The sequence below is a fragment of the Gobio gobio genome (assembly GCF_949357685.1).
Source record: "Gobio gobio genome assembly, chromosome: 2".
Lineage (NCBI taxonomy): Eukaryota > Metazoa > Chordata > Actinopteri > Cypriniformes > Gobionidae > Gobio > Gobio gobio.
Window position 1 is genome coordinate 58127612 of NC_137098.1, and position 19273 is coordinate 58146884.

General features: G+C 35.4%; 1 protein-coding gene across 2 annotated transcripts in view; it reads right to left on the bottom strand.

Annotated features, from left to right (window-relative positions):
* Positions 1 to 19273, bottom strand: part of elp4 (elongator acetyltransferase complex subunit 4) — a gene marked incomplete at its 5' end in the record, with an annotated part of 131341 nt that overhangs the window by 60043 nt on the left and 52025 nt on the right. For both annotated transcript variants that reach the window (XM_079802401.1, XM_079802400.1), the window contains 2 exons: positions 12688 to 12794; positions 18321 to 18429. In XM_079802401.1, coding sequence (XP_079658527.1) covers positions 12688 to 12794; positions 18321 to 18429 — 216 coding nt within the window. The remainder of the gene's footprint in view (positions 1 to 12687; positions 12795 to 18320; positions 18430 to 19273) is intronic.

The following is a 19273-nucleotide window of genomic DNA, read 5'->3' on the forward strand; positions in this document are numbered from 1 at the left end:
AAGGGCTACGGGGAAATTGCCAAGCAGCTTGGTTAAAAAAGGTCCACTGTTGGAGCAATCATTAGAAAATGGAAGCAGCTAAACATGACTGTCAATCTCCCTCGGACTGGGGCTCCATGCAAGATCTCACCTCGTGGGGTCTCAATGATCCTAAGAAAGGTGAGAAATCAGCCCAGAACTACAGGGGAGGAGCTGGTCAATGACCTGAAAAGAGCTGGGACCACCGTTTCCAAGGTTACTGTTGGTAATACACTAAGACGTCATGGTTTGAAATCATGCATGGCACGGAAGGTTCCCCTGCTTAAACCAGCACATGTCCAGGCCCGTCTTAAGTTTGCCAATGACCATTTGGATGATCCAGAGGAGTCATGGGAGAAAGTCATGTGGTCAGATGAGACCAAAATAGAACTTTTTGGTCATAATTCCACTAAACGTGTTTGGAGGAAGAAGAATAATGAGTACCATCCCAATAACACCATCCCTACTGTGAAGCATGGGGGTGGTAGCATCATGCTTTGGGGGTGTTTTTCTGCACATGGGACAGGGCGACTGCACTGTATTAAGGAGAGGATGTATTGCGAGATTTTGGCGAACAACCTCCTTCCCTCAGTTAGAGCATTGAAGATGGGTCGAGGCTGGGTCTTCCAACATGACAATGACCCGAAGCACACAGCCAGGATAATCAAGGAGTGGCTCTGTAAGAAGCATACCAAGGTTCTGGCGTGGCCTAGCCAGTCTCCAGACCTAAACAATTTCCTATTCCGGAAAATGTCAGATTTTGGATTTTGCGTTCCGGCATTCGTTTTTAAACGATCCGGCATAAACAAGTGCATTACATAGTGACATGAATGCACGAAACGAGCGGAGTAGAGTGAGCGCTTCAGTTCATTCCTATGGAAGTTGAGCATGAAGCGCAAATTCCATAGGAATGTAATGAAAACGTACATGCACCGTGAAAGAGAGAGAGCGTGAACATGGGTTAATGCCGCTGTATTTCAACGTTATGTATTGTACTCAGCATATAGCCTATATTTTTTGATTTCCTAAGTTCAAAATGTAGCTTTCCTTTAGATCAAAAAGTAGAGCATTTGTGCTAGCAACGCAAAGGTCATGGGTTCGATTCCCAGGGCAAGCAAGAACTGACAAAATGTAAAATGTGTACCTTGAATGCAATAGAAGTCGCTTTGGATAAAAGCGACTGCCAAATGCATAAATGTAAATGTCAAAATCACTTTCATTGGTTGGAGCTTACTGCTTTTTCTAGCTGAACCCCCAGCGCAAGTTTTTTTTAAGGCGCTGTTATTTTAGACCATTATTTTCAAACTTAGCGACGAGTCATGAAGCCACATAATGACATAATATGTAGGCTATCGCGTTTATTTAATTTTTCCTTTTTTTATTCAAAAAATTTATAAACTTTTTAACTATATCATGAGTTATATGATATATTCAGATTTTAAAATATGTGGAAATGAAGGTGAAGTTTGTTGATATAATGCGTGATTTAGAGGATCTGCCGGATTTACATCACATAAATGAATACATTTTTCCTGAAATAGGCTACATCAGTGTATGGAATTTGAATTTAGCAAATTATAGGCCAATTAAAATCAATCTGTCAATTAAACGGATAATTAATCAATTAGTGACGTCATTGTATGTTCCGGGAAAACTGAAGTTGTATGGTCAGTGTGTGTGTCAGTGCCTTTTAAAAGTTTTTGATCCAGCAATGATTACATTTACAAATTAAGCACTGACCCCCAAGACTCAAATAATCTCTGCAATTCTCCATCTGTGATCCTTGGAGAGTCTTTGGCCACTCAAACTCTCCTCCTCACCATGCTTTAGGACGATATAGACACACGTCCTCTTCCAGGCAGATTCGTAACATCTTTAGTTGCTTGGAACTTCTTAATTATTGCCCTGATGGTGGAAATGGGAATTTTCAATGCTTTAGCTTTTTTTCCTACAGCCACTCCCTGCTCAACAATCTTTTGCTGCATATCAGAACTATGGAGTTCAGTTATTACATAGTAATGGAATGTGGCATTTGTGTTTCCTCATATTTATATTCCTGTGAAACAAGAAGTCATGGCTTAATGATACTAGTCACACATGTGTGCAAAAATTATAAATATGAATGGGAATATACTTAAAGAGATATTTTACTCATTCTAGGGGTGCTAATAATTGTGGTGAACTTGTTTTGGAGAAACACGTGGTGGGATTTTCCCACCACTTTCAATTGCGTTTACTTCAATGAAAGGTTTGATTTTTGTTATATATCAAGTTCCTTAAATCTAAAAAATATTTAAAATTAAAATATATGCTTATATTTATATAAATTAAATCTTTGTAACATTTTTAAGTTTACTTTCACTTTAAATCAACTAAATGCAGCCTTGCTGAATAAAAGTATTAATTTCATTTAAAAAGTACTGACAATATTTTATATAATATCAATAATTTAATAGGCCCATATTTCATTTAAATATTCAGATTATATAAAGCTTTCTAAAACTTTGTATATATAAATATTTAAATAAGTGTAAAGATGACACAAACCAAAAATTGTTGGCTAAAACAACCATATTCCAATGATTTTACAGTAAAAAAAAAATCCAATGTGGCTGCACTTTATTTTATATGTACTCACAGTGTACTTACCTAAGAAAGTACCATGTAATATAAGGTAACTACATGGGTTAAGGGTAGGTTAAGGCCAGGGTTCAGTATTACCCAGTTATTGCAATTACTATAATAAGTACATATGGGGAACAGGACTGTAAAAAAAGTGCTACCCAAAATGTGTTTTTATTTTTTATGAAGGCTTTAGCAAAAAGTAATTTGAAAGTAATTTGTCAGTTCAAACGTGATTGGCTCTGCCATACTGTAGCCCCACCCTTGTCCCAATACCACTGTCACTCAGCATTACTCCTCCTCATTAGTTACGATGGGAAAGTTTGTCTAAAGCAGAAATAGCTCCGCTTGGCTCACAGTTCACAAAGCTGGGGTCACAAAACCCTGCCAACTCCGGGCCGGGCTTCGGTCTCAAAAACATCCTTTAATATGGATCAGTACCCTCCCATTTTGACTCATGAATAATCAATTAATCTACATTAAACTGCATTGAGAACCCACTAATATGCATTTCCAGTGACCTCGGTCATCTGTTTAGGTTCCATTGAAAAGCAGCCAGCTGTAGGTGTCAGGGTAAAGATGGTCATAAAATTCATCAAGTTTTTATGACCACTTACTCAACGACTGCCTGTTTAAAGGTTTTGATTTATGGAACCTTTAGAAAAACCCTTCCTATCTATATTAAAAAAAAAAAAAAAAAAAAAAAAAGGGAGGACAAAGCAGCCCAATAATTCCTCCTTTCACCATTAAAATCTTTAAAACCGTCATCATGTGTTAAATATATATCACTGAAATCCAGGGAGTTGGATATGTACATAACCAGAGGCTTACCAATACTAACCAATCGCAATTCTCAAAAACCCTCACCTGAAAAATATCCTTTATGATGCACAAAGCTATTTTTATACTCTGTGGACAGAGTTCAGAAACTAGCTACCAGTTGAAAGAAAGTACTGCGAAAGCCCTTGGAGCATTTCAAGAGTGTGGGAAAGTTATTTTTAGCAGCCATGCCAGAACCGACAAAGACTTCTACTCGGCCATCTTCTGCTCCGGCTCAAAATTCCACCTTTGAACCGGCCGACAGAGGACCAGGTGGGGGAGAGGCAGACTTTGCTGATCATGGCAAGTTTAGCTCAAACTGTGTTGATGACTATTTAAAGTGAAACAGTGCACATCTAAAGAGGGTATTTTTTATTTATTTTGAGACGTATCTGCTCAAATATTCCAGGAGCAGCGGGAAGCAGATTCAAAAGTGAACTGTTTAAAAATGAAAAAGAACATTAGTCTAAATATAAATTATTTAACAGTTACCACTTCTGTGCAAGAAACTTTTCAATCAAGATATTATGATCTGATTATGCCCAAAGTACACAATCCTTGCTTTTATTTTAATAACCTACATTTTCATAGCTTAGGGTATAAGTGCAGAATTGCACACTACTACTATTTGTTGAAAGAAAGTAGTACGCAGTGTGCATACCATGAACAGTATGCACATGCATGGCTACAACATTTGCCAAAATTTGTCATTGCAAAGCACACTGTGTGGAATACTTTATCATACAATGCGCTTTACTTGAATTTTAATTTACAGTGTAAAAACGAACCTCAAGCAATACCAACCGAATTTTAACACCTCTTTCTAGATGCCACATGCAACATAATGAGGTCATTCGACAACATATGAAACTACTGTACATTAATGTTGGGGAACAGGATGGGAACACAAAAAGTCAATAACTTTGTCCTCTGTGCAAAGAGAAAGGAGACAAAATGAATAGCATAAAAAATGTCCATCACTTATCTGAATTTCTTAAGCACATGCAGCTGTAAATGACAGGCCCTAATTTATATATAGTTACATGACCAAAAAACAGTCAGTTTCTTAGGTGGCGATACCTACTTACCCACTGAAACATCTTATTTTACTTAAACAACAACAACAACAACAACAAAAAACGTATAGGCAGTATGCAGAATATATCGATATTCCGTGGACATTCAGCATCTCAAATACACTACCGTTAATATTTTATGGAAACTGTTTTTTTCAGGATTCTTGGTAAATAGAAAGTTGAAATAGAAAAAGAAGAGAGATCTTTTTTACACTCAGAAAAAAAAGGTACAAAGCTGACGCTGGGGCAGTACCCTAGGGTACAAAAGCGAAAAGGTACATGTTTGTACCCCTAAATGGTACATAATAGTACATTAAAAGGTATACATAAGTACATGTAAGCGTGTACAGATTAGTACCTTTCAGCTTTTGTACCTTAGGGTACTGCCCCAGTGACAGCTTTGTACCTTTTTTTCAGAGAGTGTAACATTGTTAAAGTTTAAAAGTATTATAAGTGTCATGATGCGTCAAAATGGCTTGTTTTGATATTGCGGGGTCTGTGGTGTCACACAGGCAAATACATTTGCATATGAGTACATTTGCATATGAGTGCCTCCAAAGCAAGACCTTGACGAATAGTTCAACATCTCCATACCATAGGTCCTCAATGGCAGTTGCTTAACAGCAGATATTTGCCTACATTGGATGAGAGCGTTGTATGGTCAAAAACAAACAGAACCCATTATAATCACTGATGCCTTCATGTCACAATTATTGCCTGCTATAACCTATTTGCTTCTTATTTATTAAATCCAGGCAATTGGCTGATGAAACATTGATTCAAATTAAGATGCAATTTATACAAAACGAATATTCCCTTTAAAGAAAGTTTTTCTACAAAACAAAACCTAATGAAGTGGTCAAAATCATTTCTGACCCACTCACATCTTTGCAAATTTCTGGCTCGGGCTCATAATTACAGTTAATGTGTCGGGCCGGGCCGGGCTCGGACACAACGTGAACGGGCTGGGGTAAGGTCGGACTTGATTTTTTTGAGCCTGATCTAAGCTCTACTTCACGCACTTGAGTCTGTCGACAACAGGACAAATGGAAGAGTGAAAGAGCATTTGCTTTGACACACTCAGCTTAAACAGCTCGGTTGTGTCTCTGTATAGACTTCAGAAGGATCCCAGCATTAGAAACAAGTGCTTGGTTTATTTTAATGGCGTCCAGGATCGCATCAGAGGGTTATATCTTTGTTCAGAGCATTTTATTTTGTTTTGTAAATGAGGCATAGTGTAATGGAAACTTTTGTTGAAAGATGAAGCAGCCAACTGTATTGGATCTGACAGCAGCTGCATCACAAACCGTAAGTAAATGATTTCATAATGCTTTGTCTGTAAATGGTTTTATAATGTTTTCAAAACATTCACATGCAATAGAGAGTGGGCGTTGATATTGTTTCCAATGCAATGACGTCAGCCAATCATAACAGCGGCTGCTTCTGACAAGTCGTAAAGGAGCCGCCCCTTAAAAAACAACAAAAGTTGAAAATAAAGTTTTTCTGTATACATGTTTTTTGTGCAAAAAACGTTATTAACATTACAAGTTAAAATACAAAAAAATCCATGTCATGAACCCTTTAATTTTTTTTCTAAAAAAAGAAAAAATTTACAGAACTCAAACTTTTGAACGGATAGTGTAGATCGACACTCAAATGAAACATTAAAACATGAAACATACATATATATATATATTTTTTTCTTTTTTTAATATATATAATTAATATAATACACACACACACACACACACACACACACACACACACACACACACACACACACACACACACACACACACACACACACACACACACACACACACACACACACACACACACACACACACACACACACACACACACACACACACACACACACACACACACACACACACACACACACACACACACACACACACACACACACACACACACACACACACACACATCTAAAATGACCAAACAGAAAAATTACCATTTTGATAATAATTTTGTTACTTCAGTTAATATTTTTATTTCATTTTTTATTACATTATTTAATTTTGATTTATTAATGTGTTGCACTGTATAGCAAAGGAAGGAAGAGTTGGAATCTAATCGTCAGAAGAAGCTTAAAGGGGCTATATGCAACTTTTTCCCCAAAATAAACGTAACAATAGCCTTTTTATTTTACCATTTATGACTCAAACATCTCCTGATGAGCATACTGACACCTTGTCCGCTCACAGTGGGTGCACCTATAAGCCTGTCTCCTATTTTTCCTATTTTCTGGCGGGTCGTCTTTTCCCGCGCTGTCTGCGGATGTGACGTCACCACCGCTGCGAGAGCGAGCAGAAAATGAGAGCAGTTCTGTTTTTTGGCCACAAGTGTCAGTCGCGAGTTTAAATTTCAGAAAAACGCATATAGCCCCTTTAAGTATGTCTTTTAATTTTTAACATTTTTATTTGTTAAACATTTTGAGTAAATCTTGCTTCCCAACTCTCGCAAATACAGCCAAGTGTGATTTTGCTGATATGCTGCCTGTCTGTTGAAGTGAGCTGCTGTGCTGTAATGTAATTAATGCAGGCTGGGTCTATATGCTGTCACTCAGCTACCCAGAGGAGCTTTTTTGGCTGCTTGTCTTTGACTGACTGGTAAAGTTCAGTTGGCGGTTGATGAGCAGTCAATTGCCCAGAATGCCCTGCAGCCAGAATTAACCTCTGTCCCTGTTCCGGCAGGTAGAGAAAGAGGGGTTATGAGGAAAATCGTGATTAGCAAACATTCACGCATACGCACGCATGTCTGTTGAACGCTCGACAACTAGTGGGGTGATCAACTGAGGATTCAGACAGGAATGTAAGAGGTATGTAATTATACTTACCCTAGAGTGACCCCTGACCCAAACTTGGGCCATACACACCTTGAGGGTGTTGGGGTTTCTAGAGGTGAGGTCAGATGATCTTCAACCAAGGATTTGGGTAAAATTAGCCGTGACTCATGGAGGTACAATCTTGAAAGATCAGCCCTGGGTTGAGTGTCATTATCTATGAGCATTTTAAATCGCAATACCTGTATTGTTTTCCTTGGACAGGTTGAACCTTCAAGTTTTTTTTTTTACCTTGTCGAGGGCATATTTAAGACTTGTGTGGACTTATTTATGTTGATATGTCATTGGTTTTATAATTTTCATAACCAACAAGCATTCCTTTAGTAATTGTTTTTTTGTTGTCCCATCTTAGTTTTGAAGGTTGTGCTCCTGCGGCAAGATCTTGATTGATTAGTTGTGTCTGGGCCAGCCTGTGCTGTCTGGTTGTTTGGGCATTGCTGCCAGGATCCAACTAAAGTTTTTGGAGTGTTAGTTAGTTTTGGTGGTTGACCAGTATGAGATTTGCAGTGGCCAATATCAAGTGACATTTATTTATTTGGATAGTTTTAAACTAAATTTAAGAAAAATTATAACTGCAATTAAAAAATATAGTGTCCATTTTGACTGGGGCACTTACGATAGGATTTTGAACATGTAAATTAATGTTAATAACTTAATGTTCATATATCATAATATACTGACAATATGTGTCCAGTTTGAGTTCTGTATATATAAATTAAAGGGGTCATTACATGGATTTTTTGTATTTTAACTTGTAATTTTAATAATGTTTTATGCACAACCCCCCCCCCATATATATACATAAATATATATATATAAGATTTTTTCTGATGCCTAATTTCACTTGAGGCAAGACTGAAGCATTACCATGATTAAAGTGATGATTAATTATCAAAATAAACCATCATCAAATCAGTTTTCGTCCATAAAAAATATAATTATAACACCCCGAATTTCTATATCACTGCATCCCTCAAAATACTGAATGAATCGTGGATTTTATTAGCAGTAGGCCTGTTTCAAAACGTTTCATGCAAGTTAGGAATGATTCAGCCTAATATTTCAATTTGAGGTTTCCACATGTCTTGCATGGTTTCTATGTGTGAAAACTCATCTTTCCGTGGTCATGTTGTCATGACGTGGCTAATCTTTGATTGACGTGTGCACTCTAAACGACCTGACTGACACACACTTGGCCTGCCAATCACCTTTCAAATACAATCATTGAACACAGATCAGACCTCTGATTCACACTGACTCATCTTAAAGGGACGGTGAAGAGCATGTCTTTCTTTGTACGAATGAAGGTTGGAATGATGGCATGGCTAGCAAGAATGATGTCTCAATTTCCAGCGAGCAGGTGGCAAAAGGGGCCATATCATCATAATTCAGAGGTTCTTGTACTTGTGACAATTGTGACAATGTAAACATGCATAACAATTGGTGTCTCTCTGTCAAACCTTCCCATCAAGACTGCGTCACAGATATATTCACGGAACGAAGGCCGAGTGAGGCATGCGGTTGGAGCGCACACACGCTACCAACAGCCCCGCAGGGAAAACTCACTGCATGAATTTAGTTTCGCCCAGTATAAACTCTGCACGGCACATTTGTTTGTGTGCGTGACAGTGGTGTTGGTGTAACACTATTTATCAAAGCGCTGTCTGTAGGTTACAGGCTAGATTGGAATGGTAAGATCGAATGGGGAAAATCCCTCATGAAGAAAAGTCACTATCTTTTCCTTTCACTGATAATTTCACATCAATTTTTCCTGAGAAAATCTGCACTGCTAGTTTGCCGTGTCCATATCACACCGGACACAGTGAGAGCTCCAATCAAGAACACATTGTCCTAGTATCTCATTTCTAACTATTCATTTGAATTGTGTTAAAAGTATGAAAAGAATGTGAAATGAAATGCCGGGTTAAGCCTTTTGGGGGTTATTTTTTTCAGTGTTTGGGTAGTTTTCATGTAACCCAGCTCCTGGGTCACCGGTTGAGTTATTTATCACAGGCTTTTTGCATCCTCTTCAGGAGAGACCAGTTCTGTGCCATCGAATTGGTGCATTTCTTCTGTAAAATACAGGTTAGTGTACATTTTATTTTCTCTATAAAATCCTTACTTTGCTGTAAATCATTTAATTTTTACACAACAGGGACGCAATGCGAGTCACATCAATTTGCGTGATGGAAACGGCTGATGCTTTGCATAAAATAATTGATTTTATTAGAACAATAAATAAAATCCAAATACTTTGGATGTTAAATATGTCCAAAGCGCTGTTTGCGGTTTGTTCATGGGCAGATAATGGAGTCAATCACAGCATATTTTTCGGCTATGAGTGAAACGCAGTTTGGCAGTTCCAGCGCCGAACATGATTTTAATAAACTTCCAAATCACCAGTTTCATTTTTACTTCTAATGTTTGTTAAACAGGTTTAAATGTAGGGATAATGGTATAAAATATACCTACATTTAAGGTGGTATATAATATGCTATCCTGTAAAATTATGCTCATCAAAAATAAAGGAAGTTATCTTGTAAACCAGTGGTTGTGCAGAGTAAGTTTAAAGGATTTAAGTTAATCTGTAAGCACTAGTTCATGTGTGAAGAAATACAAAACTAGTATTATAGTAAAAATGAATAAATAAAATCAACCCATTACATTGTGTTAAATAAACAACTCAATCTGCTGGGTAAACTTAGCCCAACATGTGTTCTGTCCTACATTTAAAAAAACCCAATTAGGTTGTTTTTAACACAGTATTTTTTAGAGTGTAAGTTTAAGGTCAGTATGATTAGCAAGGATGCAATAAATTGATCAAAAGTGACAGTAGACTTTTAACATTCTGTTTCAAGTAAATGTTGAACTTTCTATTCATAAAATAATTCACTAAGCAGCACAACCGTTTTCAACAATGACAATAATAAGAAATGTTTCTTGAGCACCAAATCAGGATATTACAATGATTGTACATGCATAATTTGTTATATGATTCTTACATTTATGCATTTGGGAGACACAAAGCATTTTAAATTGCATTTAAGGTATATATTTTAAGCATTCATTGGGAATCGAACCTATGACCTTGACTTGCTAATTTACAAACTATCCTACTATCCTACCAAAAGGAATGTGTCAAAAGATCAGGTGAAAAGATGTTAAGGTATATTACGCTGCCCAAAAAGATACACACAAATTCTTCAACGCTGCTACAACACAAACCTACACTTGAGCCCTTCCACAAACTCAAAGCGGTCGGCTCATTAAACGGCCATTGAGGGAAACCACCTTGACTTTTATTGACCCTATAAATCTAGTGAGGAGTGGATGAGAGGTCTCTGCCTTAGAGAGCATTAAAGACAAAGACTACTGGTCCTTCTGAGACAATAGACTTCCTGATTAACTATTAACAGCTTCACCCGTGATAACTTAATTAGGGCCAATGATGGGGCTTCAGTAAGAGCCTGGGCCCTTTCATTTGTCTCCACTTGATGGACAGGCACTCATTGGTTGGAAGTGGATTGTGTGTGTGTGTGTGTGCTGAAGAGTTTATAAATGGAAGTAAACATACAACCAGGGTCCAAAATGAACACTAGTCAAACACCAATATTAAAACTTCTCAATTGCAAATGAATGCAAAATTATTTTAAAGTTTAACCTCGAGAAAATCCACATAGTAAGCCAAACAAGGTTGTACTTTATCTAATTAATAAATTTTTACCAACATGACACCAGGTTTAAACTTAACTTAATTTTTAGTAACATATGTACATAGCTTTAGGTCATCAAAACAGAAATGTTAGGTAACAACATTTAACTTTTGCTGTAAGTTACAAAATGATATCTGCTGTAACTGTTGTAGGAAAAACAGCTCAATTGTTCAGTTATTAAAGGAATAAATATATATACATTATTCAATCCTACTAAACCTAAAAATGTCACTCCACAGAGTAAAAAACGTGTAAAAATTCACCCATAGCGAAAAGTTAATTTTGGACCCAGCATACAACAAAAAAAACTGTCAAAGAGGACAGTATAGACTCATTTAGCTTATTTGGGAATTTTACAAGCAAATAAGTTTCTACGTTTTAACAGACAATTTATACAGACAGTTAAAGTGTCGGGGTAACGCATTACAAGTAGCACGAGTTATGTAATCAGATTACTTTTTTCTCTCCAAGTAACTAGTAAAGCACTTTTAAATGTACAACAAAATATCTCAAGTTACTTTTTCAAATAAGTAACTTGAGATATTTTGTTTTCCCATTTACTGACTGACTCGCCGGTCCTCATGTTGAGAGAAATCGTGAGTAAGTGCAGAAGTGTTGTGTAAACATGATGGTTATTGTAGTTCTAGATTAAATGTGAGCATTTACTCATCTCACTTGCACAAAAACACATTTTACTTCATATGAAAACTTAGAATATTACGAAAACCTGCAATAATTAAATATGATAGATAACACAAATATACTTGTATTTAATCTCACATTAATAACCAATGTCTTTGCTGCTGACTTTTGATGACCCAATTCAACCATAACAATAAACATCACATTTGTGTTTCTTCTTGTTTTTGGTGCAAAAGGGCCTTTACATTTGGCAAAAACTAAACTTTTATGTTATTAAAATACAAACAAGAAAACCCAGTCCAGGTGAGAAAAAGTAACACAAAATGCATTACTTTCCATAAAAAGAATTAGTAACTTTTAGGGAGTAACGTAATATTGTAATGCATTTATTTTAAAAGTAACTCTCCCCAACACTGGTTATTTTTCTGACAAATATTAATTTGTGCCATATAATTCCCAATGAAAACAAGTTACACATTAAAGACTCATTAAAGAAAGTGTATTTATGAGACTTCAGAAAAAAAATCTCAAAGTCTTTTGAGGTTATTCTTTGAGGTGCAACATCTCCAGTCTAAAATCAATAGTTTCAACCTTTCAAATTGACACTCAATAGCTCAGGAAAATAAACAGGAATTAGTGAAGCACAGCTAATTTGGACATCAATTCATAATCATGACCTCCTAATATGTGCACTGATTCGAGAGACATGGGGGAGGAAAAAATTAGCAATTAAAAGGAGTAATTTTTTAGCACCTATTAACATCATTGTCTTCCTGTTCGCCACCAGAATGAACAGACGTCAAGATAAAAAAGCTGCATGAATATATGCTAGTGGGAGAGAAAAAAAAATCTTATTCAAAAGAAACCTATAAGAGGACGAAGACGAATGTAAATGTATCTGGTGTCCTGTGACATCATTATGTGAACTCACCTCAATTGTGAACTGCTTCCTCTTGAGTTTGAAGGCCAAGTCTTTCGTGTCGGGTACTTCACATGACAGACAGTTCAGATGGGGCAACTGACGAACATGCAGGAGACCTGAACAAACACAGAAGACATTAACAGCAAATCAAATCACTGATTAAACATTCTAGAAATACATACTGTAAGAGAAATTGTTCAGTATAGACTACCCTTTAAAAGTTTGGAATTTTATCAAATGTTTTAAGATGTTAAAGGTTGCATTTATTTGATCAAAAATACAGTACAAAAAAAACATTATTGTGTAATTAATTAAATAAATTAATTTAAATGTGTAAATAATTGTAATATTGTGAAATATTATAAAACACTTAAAAGAACTGTTTTCTATTTGAATATATTTTAAAATGTCATTTATTGCTGTGATACAAAGTGAATTTTCAGCATCATTACTCCAGTCTTCAGTGTCACATGATCCTTCAGAAATCATTCTAATATGCTGATTTGATGCTTAAGAACACTGGAAAAAAAATTAGAGGATTAACTTTGAAACAATTTTCACTCAGAAATTGCTAGTCAAATTGAATAATTATAAAGGAAGCAGCAAGTGGCACATTGAATTAAATGTGAAATTTTGAAATAAAATAAAATGGTTTCATTAACAAAAATATAAGATACTTTTTTTGTTTTGTTTTACAAGATAAGTCAAAATAAGTCTCTGATTTCCCCAGAGTGTGTATGTGAAGTTTTAGCTCAAAATACTCCACAGATAATTTTATAGCATGTTAAAATTGTCACTTTTGAGCCTGAGCAAAAATCAGTCTTAAATGTGAAAAGATGGATTTGACAGCTTGAGCAGACTCTCAAATGTGCCCTACTACAACAACTCTTCCTCTTCTCAACATGGCCTCACCCCCTTCGTTGCGTGTTCCCGGGGGCAGGGTTTATGTATATTTTAGGGTTAGTGATGTCACAAACCCAGGAAGAAACTCGTTGTAGTTCCTACCAGCCGTATAGTCCTTAAAAAAGTCCTTCCAGAAAAATGTTGCTTGTGATTGTTGCGGGGCAAAAATCCTTGATTTTTGAGATTTTACAATCTCTTACTGTAAGGTAAATTTACATACTACTAATATACTTTGAAACATGATTCAACCCACTGGTAACAAAAAAAGTGCAATCTTACAACTGTAAAGTTGCTTTACGATGATGTTCACATCACGTAATTACGTCACTTCATAACATTCCCATGGCAATAGGGGGAAATGGCTGCTCTTGTGTGAAGTAAACGCAACATTTTTCAACTTTATGCTAAGATTATGTGACTTTTTTGCAACAAAAAATGCAGGGATTATGAAATCATGCAAGGCCGCATATTTTGCGCGCGGAAATCTTCAATTTATGCGCCGAAAGCGTGGCGAATCTGAAAAAAATGCGGCCCCCGCATAAATATGCAGACTTTGGCTGATTATGCATTGAATTATGCGATCGCATAATCACGTTTTTATGGAGGGACTGTTAAAAAGCGATTTCTTTAAAAGAAAATATCTCCCTTTGCTTTGAACTTTGAGCGTCGTAACTTTGCAGATGTTGTTTATGCTCAAACAGCAACATTACACACTAACAAGTTAAAAAAGTGAAATCATAATCACACCATTAATTATTCTGCTTAATATTTTTGTGGAAACCGTTATACTTTTTCCGTGATTCCTTGATTAATATGAAGCTAAAATAACAGCCATTTATTTGAAATAGAAATATTTTGTTAAAGTAAAAAATGTCTTCTGTCACTTTTGATCAAATTAATGCATCCTTGCTAAATAAAATCTTCCTGAGCCCAAACTTCTGAACGGTTATGCTTACGGGGATGAAGGTGTGATTAGTGCTGGTCACGGTTTTAATTAGCATTCATCTTACTAATAAACTAAACAAATAATTTTAAGAGTTTTGAGCAACAACTTGGTGAGTAAACGATGGCAAACAATTGCAGAATGTGCAACTCGTGTAAATGGGTTTAATTCAAAATTATTTTTTGATTGAAACTGCATTCAAAATCCATTTGGCAGGACATTTCAATGGGCATGATGCTTTTGACTATATTTCAGAAGCTAATAAACATGGTCTGAAGGAAATATTTTTCCCAGGTTTTGTTTTATGTATGTAAACAGGCTCTTAGTCATTGTCTGCTGAGTTTTACTGTGGGCACATGTAGCTATCATCTTTCACACTGGCCACTATAGCATTGTATCAACCATTATTTTATTAGCTGCACCAATGGGCAGAAACCAAAACATATGAGAGAAGGAAGGCAGCGGAGGGAGGAGAGAAATGGGTTGGTGTGAGGGAGAGAAAGCAAGAGAGGTGAGTGGAGGATGGGGGTAAAACAAGGTCAGTCGGCACAGGGGCATGTTGGGAAGAGAGAAAGCTTTTTCGTCCTCTTTAATTCCTCCCTCCATCTTTTTTTTTTCACTCAGTTATAAGCCAGTAGAAATATGACATTAAAAGAAGCACTGAAGACCAGGATGAGAGGATGGAAAGAGCGTGTGTGTGTGTGTGTGTGTAAAGGCCCCGCTTGTAAAGGGACCCGTGCGCTAGGTTGATTCCGCTCGAGTTGATTCGCTGTGACAGAACTCCCAACATGCTTTGTGCAGTGGAAGCACCACAGAAAAGAAAGAGTGGCCTCATGTACATCTTCACATTCACTAAGACCTTATGGCAAAGCATTATTCATGAAATGAGGTTAAAAAAAAATCAATAGCAAAAGCTAACAATAACTGTTCGAACACATTTTAAAAAGACGGAAAAGGAAGGATACACGTATTGCTGAGATGTTTGTGAAACCAAAGCAATGCATTATATTTTTTTCTTAAAAAATAGTTTTTTCACAACAATTGAAACAACACTAATATCATTAGAGCATCATGTAATTGATCAAAAATTACACATAAACATCTCAGAAAGAACTAATTCATGAACTGATCTGTATTGCTGAAAAAAAATGCTCTAACAATTACAATTACCACCCAACATATACACATTGACATATGTGTGGTATCACAGAATCCATGTATTATCTTGTCAAATAACGAAAAACAAAAATTAATACAATTTTGATAAGTGACTGAACTGACAGTTTGAAAAAAATATTACAAATAATATTATAAAATTAATAACACTGACAAAATGTGACTATGACTTGACCTTTAAAACTAAAAACAAGCATTTAAATGTATCTGTTTATTTATTTATGAAAATAAAATAACTAACTTGTTTATTGAAATCATTAGTGTTAATTTTTGTTCATAAACATCTGATAACCATCATAAATAAATAAAATAAATTAACGAATAAATAAAAAGAACACTGCAAAATAAAATAATAAATATCAAAATAATGTAACAATAAATAAAAATACTAACTCATGAAACTGAAAACAGTCTAATTTGATCATACATATCTGATAGGCTTATTAACAAAGATATTAATAACATACGTTATAAATAAATAAATAAAACTAAAGATCTCAGATTAAACTCATTAAATTGAAATAATTAGCATTCAATCTGTTTAACATCTGATAAGCATCTTCAAGAAATTACTGACATTAACAAATAAATAACATTATAAAAACATAAATATTAAAACAAATGTAACAATAAATAAAAGTACTCAAGAAATGATAGCGTAGAGTGTAATTTGTTCATAAATCTGATAAACACCATAATAAATAAACTATTAACATAAGTAATAAAATAAGTAAATAAATAAATAAATAAATCATCTGAGGTCATTAGTCATTAGTGTTTGTAAACCACACCCCCTTTGGCCATTCCGTACACATGGAGCAAATGAATGCAAGAAAGAAACAGGGCAGGGGGCGGAAACAAGGAGAGGGAACTGTAAACAAACTGACCTTTACAGAAAGACGGACACAAAAGAGATGAAAAGATAAAGCATGCAACATGAAGAGATGGCAAGAGAGTGTACGATGAAAACCAGGGAGAATATAAAGATTGCACAATGAGAGGATAAAGGACAGAACGGAAAGAGCGTGAGCCCAAAAGATCTTCCTCATCTGCAGTGTGGCCACAGAGAGGTTTTAGCCAGTATGAAAATATTGATTCTGCAACTCTGCGGCCCCTGAGGGCTGTGCTGGGTGCTTGTGATGGGGCGGTGGGGGCTCTCTCCCTGTGTGTGTGTGTGTGTGTGTGTGTGTACACGTTTGCCGTGGCAGCTGAATCTCCCCCTGGCCTGTCTGCCAAGGAGCACGTCTGATTGAACACGGCCACACTAACACGAGCTGACAGCTAGAGAGAGGTCCACCCTGCCTGCCCCTTTCTACTAATGCACTTTACTGAGCGTGTGTGTGTGTGTGTGTGTGTTTGTGAGAGTCAGAAAGATAGGATGATGCAAAAGGCATGAATAAGACGAGGGACCAATGAAACATCTTTTTAAAATAGATTTTTCGAAGAAATGCGAGGGGTGTCCGACATGATTCTGGTGTGGATGGTTGCCAGGGTGTTGCTATGTGGTTGCTGAGGTCTTCTATGCTATTTAACTATTATTTATATACTACTATAGTATTTATTCATGTTTTGAATTCGTTTTTATTTCCATTTAGCTTTATTATAGTTTTAGTCATTTTAATACTTCAGCTTATTTTATTTAGCTGCCAGGGGAATATTAAATCTAAGTTTTTCATCTAATTTTAATTTCGGCAACAATTTTTTACAATAAGCTTCACAATAAGGTTTAATTAGTTAACATTAGTTGACGTGAACTAACAATAAACAATACTTCCACTGCGGTTATTAATCTTAGTTAATGTTAATTTCAACATTTACTAATACATTATTAAAATCAAATGTTGCATTTGTTAACATTAGTTAATGCACTGTGAACTAACATGAACAAAAAATGAACAGCTGCATTTTTACAAACTAATATTAACAAAGATGAATAAATACTGTACCAGATGTATTGCTCGTTGTTAGTTTATGTTAGTTAATACATTAACTGATGTTAACAAATGAGACCTTATTGTAAAGCGTTACCTATCGTATATTTCTTTATTATTTGATACTTTATAATATCTTTATTTCAGTTAAACAAACTTTTTTTTAAATAGTTTTAGTTCACAATAACACTGATTCTGAGCCACCCTCATGTCATTGATATACTATTATTGTTTTTATTATTATTTGAATTATGTTTTATTTTTATAATTTATGTTTTCACTTTAATTTTAAAGTAATTTTAGTTTTTTGTGTTTTCGTCTTGTTTATATGTCTATATAGCATTTATACATTTTAATTGATTTAATTTGAGTTATTTTAGTACTTCAACTAAACAAAATTGAGAAATGTTGTTTTGGTGAAATACTTGCTGAAATAAAATAATTTACCCCCCCCCCCCCATGTAACAATTAACTAAAATAAGTTTTAGTTTTAACTAACGATAATAACCCTAGTCCTTGTGGCATTCTGGTCTCTAGATATGTTGATTTTTAAACATTTATTTTAAAGTTTTATCATCCGCCATAAAATCTCATTGCTTAAATTAGATATCAATCGGTGCAGAATGAGTTACAAGCCAAGGCTTTGGGGAATTTCTGTCAGTGTATTTGAACTGTATGCTTCTTCTCACCGTGATAGTCTTTGTAAAGTGGGTTGGTCTCCTTCTCCGAGCCTCTGAATGATTCCAGAGCGATGGCTGTGTCACTCAGTTTGATTATTCGCCCCATTACGGCTCTGTTCTGAGAGTGCAAGAGATAGTGGGAATAGATAAAACAGGAAATACATGAGAAATACATGAGAAGAGTCCAATTAAAAGTGTACAAGCACATTTAGAAACATCTAGAGCAAAGCTGAGAGCATCTCTTGCTAATTAAACCCGTCCTAACAGGGGTTTCACTCCTTTTACTCTGAGAACTGAATTAGGTCATCATTATCTCTCGGAAAAAACAGAGCAGGGTATTCCGGAGGCGGAATTCATGATCTTACAACAAAGCCTGAGCTTACAGATCAAAAAACACCTCAGTCACCGGTACATTTGTGATGACTGAAATCTTTGGCATTAGCACAGGATTGTTCACATTTGAAATATCATTGATGATAATTTTCTTTCAAATATACTACAAAAAAAATTATTATTCTGCAAGAAATTAATGCTGTTATTCAGCAAGGATTAAATTTATTAAAAATTACATAACATAATGTTACAAAATATTGCTATTTCATTATATAATTTAAACATTCAATTAAACAAAGAATCCTAAAAAAAAGTATCATGTTTTCCACAAAAATATAAAACAGTACAACGGTTTTCAACATCGATAATAATATTAATAATAAGAAATGTTTCTTGAGCAGCAAATCAGCATATTAGAATGATTTCTGAAGGATCAAGTGACACTGAAGACTGGCGTGTGTGATGCTGAAAATTCAGATTTACCATCACAAGAATGAATCGTGTTTGAAAGTATATTCAGAAAGAAAACTGTTATTTTAAATAGTAATAATATTTCATATGTTTTTAAACAAATGCAAATAAATGCAGCCTTGGTGAGCAAACTTTTGAATGGTAGTGTATGTGCTTAT